Source organism: Myotis myotis, unplaced genomic scaffold (genome assembly GCF_014108235.1).
Source record: "Myotis myotis isolate mMyoMyo1 unplaced genomic scaffold, mMyoMyo1.p scaffold_m19_p_2, whole genome shotgun sequence".
Classification (NCBI taxonomy): Eukaryota; Metazoa; Chordata; class Mammalia; order Chiroptera; family Vespertilionidae; genus Myotis; species Myotis myotis.
Genome location: NW_023416324.1, coordinates 8950282 through 8960983, shown reverse-complemented (window position 1 = coordinate 8960983; position 10702 = coordinate 8950282). Strand labels below are relative to the sequence as shown.

At 50.9% G+C, this 10702-nt stretch overlaps 1 protein-coding gene across 1 annotated transcript; it reads right to left on the bottom strand.

Annotated features, from left to right (window-relative positions):
- Positions 1-4923: 4923 nt before the first annotated feature.
- Positions 4924-9253, bottom strand: ACTL8 (actin like 8). Its single transcript, XM_036351787.1, has 2 exons — positions 7481-9253; positions 4924-6025 (listed from the first exon to the last, which is right to left on the bottom strand). The coding sequence occupies exons 1-2, from the start codon at positions 7826-7828 to the stop codon at positions 5282-5284; spliced, it is 1092 nt and encodes a 363-aa protein (XP_036207680.1). The 5' UTR covers positions 7829-9253; the 3' UTR covers positions 4924-5281.
- Positions 9254-10702: the final 1449 nt, after the last annotated feature.

Below are 10702 nucleotides of genomic sequence, written 5' to 3'. Positions count from 1 at the left end.
AAATTGCTTGTTTATTCCAAAGACAATAGACTAATACTTTTAGCAAGGCCCTCAGGGAACATTTTTAATGAATATGGAATGACTAAGGTGGTAGATAAAATCACGAGACCATAGGGCATTTCCCCCCCAGCCTTGGAGGGCCTCCTGAAGGGCCAGGCCCTTTGCTATGTGCACACTCGCACAAAACCCTACAGTACTGACAGGCTGAAGGCTTCTCAGCACCATTTTGCTGGGGAAACTGAGGCTCAGAAAGGCTAAGTAAATTGCCTAGTGTTGCACAGCTAGTGGGGGGGGGGAGTAGCGATTAACACATAGATTCATTGCCTGCACTGCCCACTCTCCCAACGACAGTTACACTGGGGAATGCGCCCTCAATCCCACTCCTGTCAGCAGGCTAAACATCGCACCTGCAATTTTGGTCCACTTGCTTTCAACAAACCCATTCTTTTCCTCATAAACCACACAGAGTCCCACCCTAGTCAGAATCATCAAAGGCCCAATTAACCCTGAATTCCATGGCCCCTTCCCTGCAAAATTCCCCCAAACCCACGGCTTTTCAGGCCGGGAATATTACAAATCTGGTAGAAAACCAGCCCAGCAAGCAAGCATTTATTCTATGGCAGCCCTGTGGGGGGAAGGGGAGAAATCCACATGCCCAAAAAAACCACCCACGGCAGCTCAATTCCAACTGCCAAGCCTTTATTAGTGGTGATAAAAGGCAGCAAAAAATGCACAGGGCTTTCTACTCTCAGGTGGGGGCAGCCGTCCTCGGAATTAGTCATGTTTTGACTGGGAGAGTTATAGAATTTATAATGGAGGCCCTGGAGAAATTAAGCACGGATTACAGCCAACCCCCTCCCCCTGATGAATGTCTCCAGCGGGAACAGTGCACAGGGCTCCCTGGGACCCTCCAGAAACCTGGGTTGCTGGCCCAGAGATCTGGACAAAGATGATGAGCCCACAATACATGGGAGGTGGCCGGGCTGTCTCCCTACCTTCCTGGGGTCAAGTCCATTCCTCATCGAATCTGGGCTGCGGGACTCGGGTCTGTCCTCTGAGTCCCGGGCAGCACCGCACCCCCAGCAGGATTCAGGAACGCTTGTCTAATGAGTCTGTCTTCCCCCAAGGTCATCCTTCTGGGTCCAGCTTCGGTCTCTCTCTGGAACATCAGGAGAAGTGGCCTGAATGTGGGCAAGTCCAGTGAACTCTGTCTTAATTAAAGAGTCAGACGCACCTCTCACACTCTGTTTTTAGGGCCCTTTTAAAACACCAAAGGCCCCTGAGAGCACTCGTATAGCAAGAGGCTGAGACCTTAGTGGAAAAGTTCATCAAAAGAGCAGGATGAAAAGGAATCTTTGCAGGAAGCATGTGAAAGCTTTGGGGCTGTGCTTTGTGAGTCTCTGTGTGGTTGATTGCTCGAGTCTTTAATCCTGGCTTGTTGCAAAAGAGTGGCTCCGGGAGAATATTAACCCTTATTGAGCACCTATTATGTGGCAGACACGGTGCTAAGCAACTTTATAAACATGCTTCAATGTAACAGAGCCTAGAAAAGGGCTCAGCACAGAGTAGGGGCCTAATAGTATTCATTGCATGGATAAGTGACTTTAAGCCCCATAGCAGCCGTGGGAGGTCGGGAGGTCGGTACGATTAATGAACACTTTGCAGATGAGGACAGAGAACCAGAAAGGGGCGGGTCTTTGCCCCATGCAACACAGCATGCCAAGTGGGGAGCAGAGTCCAAGCCCCCAGGTGTCTGATTCTGGCACCAGAACTCTTTCCTGTCAGCCACGGCTCCTCCTTTCTCGGCAGGATGGGCTTCCTGGGACAGGTGGCCATGCTCGGGGCTGAAGAAGTGAGAAACCCGGGAGCTGTCCGGGATTTGCAGTGCTGAAAGGAAGAGCACAGACTCCCAGCCCGGGCAGCACAGGACTTGCCCTCGCCACCAAGTCATTTCACTCTCTCACTTGGCCATCCCTCTCCCCAAGTCCCGCATCCCCAGCTTCCTCTCCTGCCACCACCCAGGCCAAGTGATCTAAAACTGCTAGACAGCTGCTAGATGATAGAAAGGAAGATGTTTTTCTCTCAAACCCACCACAACCCCCAGTATCACCAACACCAAATCTCCAGTCTAAGGCATCAGAGAGGCACAAGGTCCCGGGCAATGCAGAATGTTTAGCCTGGAGTCTAATGGAATGCATGTTTCCATGATTTATGTTATTGCTCTGGCCTGGTCCCTCTCTGGGCCGTTCTCCAAGCTACACCCAGAGTTCCAATTCTTCAAGTGATGTCATGACTGTCCTTACAATTCCGAGAGGCCTCGCCATCACCTTCAGGATGAAGTCTTCACTTCTTGGCATGACACTCAATGTCCTTCCAGAACTGGCCCTACTTACCTCCACCTTCATCTGTCCTCTCTCCCTACTGCCCTCACTCTCCAGCCATTCTAAATGTCCCGTCTATTTAACACCCCCATACCGGGTTGTTAAAAGCAGCTGTGGGGCTGGTGGCAAGGACAAGCATTTCAAAGAAAAGGAACAGCATGTGCGAAGTCCTGGTGCTCTGGCCTGGGTCATTCAGGGATCATTTCCTAAGGAAGACTCCTGGCTGACCACCTCTCCTGTAGCCAGACACTCTCCATCCCTGGGCTAGCTCTGCATACAGAATGTGCTTCGGACCCATCACTCAGACAAGGAAAGAAATTGCCCTGCAGTGCTTCGTCCTGGACGGTAAGCTAGCACTTTATGTTTTATTCATTTTGAATCACTAGTACCTATCTGCATGTGAGAGGTAAAAATAAACAGAAGAGCCAGGTTTTTGCTAAGAACTTGTTCAACGGAGGCTGATGTATGCAGAAATAATAATAGCGAACCCTTAGGTATCTGGTACTTGCTAAGTGTTTTATATATGTTAGCTCACCAAAGCCATATGGTAATCATCAAACCCACCATGAGGTGGGCATCTTGTTAGGCCCATTTTACAGATGGGAAAACTGAGGCACAGGAGGTTAAGTAGCCTCCCCCAAGGCAACAGAGCCAGAAAGCAGCACAGCAAGCATGTTTATCCAGACAATCTGCTTCAGTCCCAGCCATTGTCCATTTCATTGTCCATTTCATCCAAAGCCAACCCAAATCCAAAGACAAGGGTGGCAAGCCCCCACCTTGGCAACAGAAACTGGCAGGACTGGGAATGGCCTAGCTAAGAGCCCTTCCATTTGTCCCCCCTGTCAGCCCCACCCAACCCTCCATCCCCAGCTGCCAAGACCCTGCCTCCCACCCCCTGCACCTGGCTGACCCTGGCAGGCAGCCGCAGACCCCTCGTGGAGGAAAAGCTTCCCCCAGCTCTGAGCAGCTGCCAGGCCAGGCGTGCCAGAAGTTCCGCCTTAGGTTGATGGCCCCGCACAGCCCCATGGAGCTGCTATTTTTAATTTAATTGGAGAGTGGAAGGAGAGAGATGATACCCAGTGAGAGAGTTTTAAAAGCTTTCAGCGTAGGGAAGGAGGGAGAGAAAGCGAAGAAAAGTTCGTAATTATACACCAGGAAGCCAGATTTGATGCTTGGACTGAAAGGTTAAATGTTACATTCAGAATGAAATGAGAAAGAGAGTTCTGATGACAGTTGCCCAGAGCTAAATAAGGAGAAAAAAAAATACCCCTTGCCCAGCTCCCTCGGCTCCCTCATACCCATTTCTGTGCTTCCCCGCTTCTGCCGTTTAAAGCTCGGGAGTACACAAATAAACCGGCTTGAGCACAAAGATTACGGCTCTGTATATCAACACCTGCTTGCCACCCAAAAGCAGCTTTCACTAGAGCGCAGAAAAATCACGTGTTTCGTCTCTCAGGCCAACAGACCCAACAGGGTCCAGAACACTGGGGAGGGGTCTAGCACTGTAGGTGACAATATGGACTTAAATATGGATGGAGCTAGGTTCAAACCTCTCCGCTACCACGGGACAGGTGTGGTGGGTCAGCTCAGCCAACATCCATGTGCCTCCTGTTGCTTTCTTTTTTAAAAATAAATTCTTACCCAAGGATATACTTACTGATTTTCTGGGGACCGCTGCCGGCTCAGGTTTGGGGATAAATTTGTGGCCAAGAGAATCTAGTCCGCATGTCAAAGACAAGGTGAGCTGGTCTCTGGCTTTCAAATTCCTCCCCCTGTCCCTGCAACATCAGGGTTCCTTGGGCCTCAGTCCTCCACCCACGTTACTCTATCCCAGTCCCCAACACTGGATCCAAGAGCCCCTTGTAGAAGCAACCGGACAACACAGTAGTTGAGGCCCAGACTGGATCTGAACCCCACTTTCACCACTTACCAGAAAAAATATTTGTTAAACAAATAGCACATTGTGGCTCCTTTCTCTGTATTAGTCAGAGTAAGCAAGACAGCTGCTGTAACAAGCAACCCCCACATCTCAGTGGCTGAACACAGTACTCTCCCTCATCTCCCAGTGCAGTGTAGATTGGTGAAGGGGTGTGGTCCCACCCAGTCATGCAGCCTTGGAGGGCCTCCTGAAGGGGTGTGCCAGATAATAATTCTGCGGCACGTAGCATTTTCACTCCACTCCATCTGGGGTGGAGAGAAAGAACATGGCAGAGGAAGAACGAGAGGCTCCAGGCTTCTGCCCATTCTGCTCAGGAGTAACCACTGTCCACAGGCCCCGAGCTCCCCAACAGCTGCCCTGGCCCCACCCTGGTTCTCATAGACTCATACTCCCTAGGTCTCCCTACCGAACTGCCCACATAACGCCCATTCATCACAGAAGCTACGACTGGTTCCAAACAAGTGGTTTATTTGCATTTATAAAACAAGACCGAGGGCACTCGCTCCTCCTGGCCCGAGTGTGGAGGGTTAGAAACTTCAACTCTCCCCAGCCTCACCCTCCCGCCCCCCCACAAACTACAAAATATTTCTCTCTTGCCCCAGTTAAAACCTACTCAACTAGAAGAATGGACAACCCAAGGAGACGCCAGTGAACAATAAGTGGCTATCATGGAGATGGCAGCTGACCGCTCCCATCCTAGTCACAGCCCACCCCTGGAGAAACTGCCCCTGGGGGGCTTCGCAGGATGACACCTTGTCCTCCCATGGGTTGGATCCCATTTTTGAAACAAGATAAAACCCCAGAACTTTAAAACATCCCCCATGAGCTCAGAATTCCAATGCCAGCTAACCCCACCCCGGCCCAGTCCCTTTCACTGAAATTAATCCACCAGTGCCCATCTGATGAAAGCCGGGTCACCCCCCTCCACCACCACCCCGGGCAAGCCAACAGGCCACAGCTCCTATTTCTCATCGTACTCCTTCCTGGTCATCCACTCAGACTTGTAAGTAGACAGATGAGCCACAACAGACGCTCCCAGCCAGACGCTAAAGTTTCTCTTGCTGTGACTCCACACGGAGGCATCCGTGCAGGAGGGATAATGCGGGGCCAGCTCCAGGAACAGGCGCCGGGTGAAGCCCGGGTAGAGGGTGTTCCCCCCACAGGCGATCACGTGCGACATGAGCTGGGGCTGCAGGGCGGTGTCGCAGGCGTTGATGGAATCCAGCACCGCCTGGGAGATGCTGGACCTCTCCTGGTCGAACACCTGCGGGCTGAAGAACATCTCGGGGGCCAGCCGCTGCATGGGGGTCAGCTCCACGGAGGTGCCGTCCGGGAGCACGTAGGTGTTACTATCATCGTAGCCAGTGGGCAGGTTCTGGCGGTAGTCCAGCGCCTCCACCAGGTTCTGCGGCACATAGCATTTGGTCATCTTAATGGCGTCAACTGTTTGCAGCTGAAACAGCTTGTTCACCTTGCTGTCTTCCTTGAAGAGGCTCTTGACGAGATAGTCGGAGAGATCCTGGCCGCCGAACTCCATCAGCTTCCCGGTGGGCCATATGGGGCGGCCCAAGTGGAAAGGCTGGACTCGGGTCAGGCCGCAGCCGGAATCGACCACCATGCCCGTCAGGAAGCCCGTGGCGTACAGGGACATCTCCATCTGGTCGGCCAGGAGCAGGGCCGGGACATCCAGTAACTCAAACATAATCTGCAAGGGGGGAGGAGACAAGACACACGCCGTCTTTTCCTTGAACGCAGGGCTCGGACCCACTTCTGTTTTATGCAGCACCGGGCTACGCCCAGCTCTCAAAAATGAAGTCAGCACACAGACGTCTGTCCTCCAGCGGCTGGCGGCTGCCCCCAGCACGCCGGGCCCAGGGACCCTGGAGCTCCCGCTGTGGTACCGTGACTCCCCCACTGAAAACTCAGGAGCTTCCTGTCCACCGAGAGCAGGGGTCGGCAAGCGTCTTCTGTAAATGGCCAGATGGGTTGCCGGATATAGCAAATAAAAATGTAGGCTGCCCAGTCCAATTTGAATTTCAGATAAACAACAAAGAATGATTCAGTATAAGCATGTCGTGTGCAATATTTGGGGCATACTTTGTTACACTGAAGCATCCTTCATTGTTTATCTGAGATTCCCATCTAACTAGGTAGCGTGTATTTTATCTAGCAAACCTACCGTCGTAAATATTTTATGGGATCCACAGTCTCTGATGCAACTACTCAACTCTGCTGCTGTAATAAAAGCAGCCATAGATGATATGTAAATGAGTGGGCATGGGCACGTGCCGGTAAAACTTTATTTATCAAAACAGATGCTGGGCCAGATTTGGCCCGCCAGCGGTAGTTTGTCAGCCCTGGATTTAAAGTAGAATGCAAGCGCTTCCCGTAGCCTACCAAGCCTGCCAGCGCCGGCCCCTGCCAACCTCACCTTTCTGTCTCCATCTTGCCAATCTCCCACCCCCGCCCCATTCGCCTCACTAGTTGAAACCTCCTCCTCAGAGAAGCCCTCCCTGATCACTCTCTTCAAAGGGGGTCCCCCGATCCTCACCAGTCCGCTCTCACCACACTTTAATTTGCTTCTAGAACCGATCACTCTCTGGAATTCTTTTTGGTTAACGTCTTCATGGTCAAGTCCTCCCCCAGAAGGTAAGCTCCTCGAGGGCCAGAATCTCATCTGTGAACATGACCGAATGCCCAGTGTCTCCCAGTCATGCCCCTTCTAGAGCATTTTTCCTGCCCTGTCTTTCCCTCTGTGGGAAGAGCTTCCCACAAGTCCCTGAGGCCTAATGCCGGGCCCACGTGAGATCTCTGAAAACACTCGTGGGGCAAATGATTAAGAAAGAAAAGCCGCAACTGGTTTGGCTCAATGGATAGAGCATCGGCCTGCGGACTGAAAGGTCCCAGGTTCGATTCCGGTCAAGGGCATGTACCTGGGTTGCGGGCACATCCCCAGTGGGAGGTGTGTAGGAGGCAGCTGATCGATGTTTCTCTCTCATCGAAGTTTCTAGCTCTCTATCTCTCTCCCTTCCTCTCTGTAAAAAATCAATAAAATATATTGAAAGAAAGAAAGAAAGAGCCCCTGATGGCCAATCCTGTCCAAACACGAAGTGCTGCTGCTCCCCGCTCCCTGGGGAGAGCAGCCCCGAGAAGGCCTTACCTCCAGGGTCTTCTTTCGCTCCATAGGGTCCTTCAGGGGGGACTCTGTGACCAATACGGGGGTGTCCTCGTGTATCAGTCTGTGCTTCTGCAGGACAAAGGACCAGATCTGCTCCACGCCCTCCCAGTTGAGGACGCGGCCCCGCTGGATGGGGTAGCTAAAGGTGTCAGGGTGGAGAAGGTCGATGCCCAGACCCAAGCGCCGCCGGGCGGAGCTGGGGCCGGGGTTCTCCCTGCACGGCCTGTAGTTCACGATGCTTGGTAAGACCAACTGCGGCTCGTTCCAGCCGGAGAAGCCGGACTTCATGTAGCCAGACCCGTGGTCGATGACGATGGTTTGCTCGGTCATGGCCGAGGAAGGGCTGGGAGGGCTCTTCTGAAGGGTGTTTGGCAAAGGCAGGCCACCTGCGGAGGGAAAGGGCGGGGGTTCCCTGTGAGCCCATTCTGGCCACCGTGGGCCGCTTCCCACTCTCCACCCAGCGTCAAGCCTCAGGCTCCCCGAAGCCTGTCCGTTCCCGCGTCCAAGCCGTTGTGCCAGCTGCCGCCTGTGCCTGGAAGGTTCTTCCCCAAACTCCCATCATGCGACAAGGCGCCCCCGGGCCATCTGAGAACACGGAGCAGTGACACCAGGCGGGCACTGGGCTCCACGGGAGCGGAGGTGGGGCCCTATGACTCTCTGCAGAGTCGGCAACAAGTGTGTCCCCCAGGGAGTGCTTGGTGGTGGTTGGCTGCCTGGTCTGAGGACACACAGAACACTAACCAGCAGCCTGAGGGGCCACCGCCCTCCGCGGTAATGGTGTAGCCGCAACAGCAGCAGGAGCCGTGGTAACCGTGACAACGCCAATGGTGACAGCAACGCCAGCTCTAGCTACCATCTCTGAAGTACCCGCCCTCTCTCTAGTACTAGGAGGATCATTTGGCCTATTAGGTCGAACTGGGTAACGTTGCCATTTGTATCCGTCAGAAATGGTCAAATAGCAGCAATTCTGTACGTTCTGAATTTAATCTCTAAAGCAGGTACCGCTGTTACACTCACTTTACCGATGGGGAAACTGAGGCACAGAAGGGTTACAGTTGCTTTCCCAGGGCCACACAACCAAGAAAAGCAGACCTGAGAGTTGAACCCAAATCAGACTCTGAGCGTTGGGCGAGGCAGGAGAAGATGTGGGTTTGGAGTGTGAGCTGAGTGGCTAACTTATAAGGGAGGCTGTGAGTGAGGCATGTAACTCTGATTGTGGTCAGTTTCCCCATATATGTAACGTGGGGAGGATAATAATCTCTGTGCTGAAAAGTAGGTGTGGTCACTTCCTGATTTCCAGGCTTCCTGTGAAACTCCAGTATCGGGGACATAAATGGGGGAGAAACTGGCCCACGCAGGTCTTCGGTCTTTGACAGGGTGCTAAACAAGGCGACGAAGGAAGAACAGTCTTACAACCATGAGTGGGAATAGCTGGATAGCTAAATGCAAAAAAAAGAACTTTAAGGAACGGAATACCTCACACCTTATAAATAATTAAGTCAAAACGGACCGTTTGTAAAACTTAAAACTATCACCCTTTTTTTTAAAAAAGAACCAGAGAAAATCATTATGACTTTAGGGGAGGTAAAGTTTCCTTAGATGTAACATCAATAGCTGGATATAGAAGAGAACAAGTTGATGGATTGGAGTTCATCAAGTCTGAGGCCTTTTGCTCTTCAAAAGACACTGTGAAGAGAAGAAAAAGATGAGCCATGGACTAGGAGGAAATATGCACAAATCATGTATCTCATAAAGATCTTGTGTCCAAAAAGCACAAAGAACTCCCAAAACCCAGTAAGAAGAAAAACAACTCCACTTTTTTTAAATGGGCAAGAGGCTTACACACTTCAGAAAAGAAGACATGTGATGGCAAACACGTGACAGATGCTCGCCGTCACCAGCTGTTAGGAAAATGAAAATTAAAACCACGACGAGACACTCGCACACACCGACGAGAACAGCTGGAGTTCAAGACCGGCTGTGCCAAGTGCTGACGAGGAGGTGGCAGGACTGGAACCCTCAGACCCTGGGGGTGGGAAGGGGCACAGCCACTGGGAAACAGTTTGGCTGAAAACTTACATCCACACAAAAATCGTGATGCACATGTGCAGAGCAGCTTTATTCTTGGTCACCAGAAACTAGAAACAACCTAAAATGCTTCAGCTGCGGAGCAGATGAGCAAATCTCCACTCAACAGCACAAGACTCAGCAAATAAAAAGGACTCAAGAACCAATAACGTGAGCAAATCTCGATGCATTAAGCTGAGAGGAGCCAGATTCAATGTTTCTCTCTGTGTGTGTCTCTCTTTGACTCTCTCTCTCTCTCTCCCCCACCCCCCACCCCCCTACTTTCTCTAAAAAAAATCAATTCAAAAAATATCCTTAGGTGAGGATTAACAACAACAAAAAAGAAAAAAGAAAGGTTTTTTTAAAAAGAAAAAGAAACACAGACACGTTCAAAAATGTTTTTAAAAACAGAAGAGAGAAATCAATTGTGCTGTGAAATTAAGATGGAAGACAGAGGACTATCCATTGGATTTGGCAACACAGAATTCCCCGGTAGCCTCTGCCAGACTGGCCCCTACTCCCCAAGGACATCTGTAGGCACAAAACAATGTAAGGAAGGCTCAAAAGTGAAGGGCCTGGCCACCAACACAATGTACGTCTTCTGATCCTGGATAAAAAAAAAAAAAATTACCAGAAAGAACAATGTTTATCCAGTAGATTAACTAAAATGGAATACTAAACAATCTTCAAATAATCTAACAAGTGGCAGGAAAGATGGACCAGAGAAACAACAGAAGAAATAGGGGAGGCAACAGTAGTAGACCTATATCCAACCATATCAACAATCACATTAAAATAAAATGACCCAAGACACAGCAACTGGAAGGCAGAGACTGTTGGACTGGAATAACAATAGAAAGACCTGGCTACGGGCTGTCTACCAGTAGAAGAAACCCACTTTAAATAAAATAAAGAGCGGTTGAAAGTAAAAGGGGGGGGGCGGGGGCGGGGGAGATACCCCATGCCAAAATGGATCCAATGGAAGCTGGAGCAGCTATCTGTACATGAGACAAAGTAGATTCCAGAACAAGGACAGTTACCGGGAGTAAAGACGGACATTGAATAATGATAAAAGGGTGAATGACCAAAAGGACAGAACAGTCCTAAATACATATGCATCTAACAGATACTCAAAAC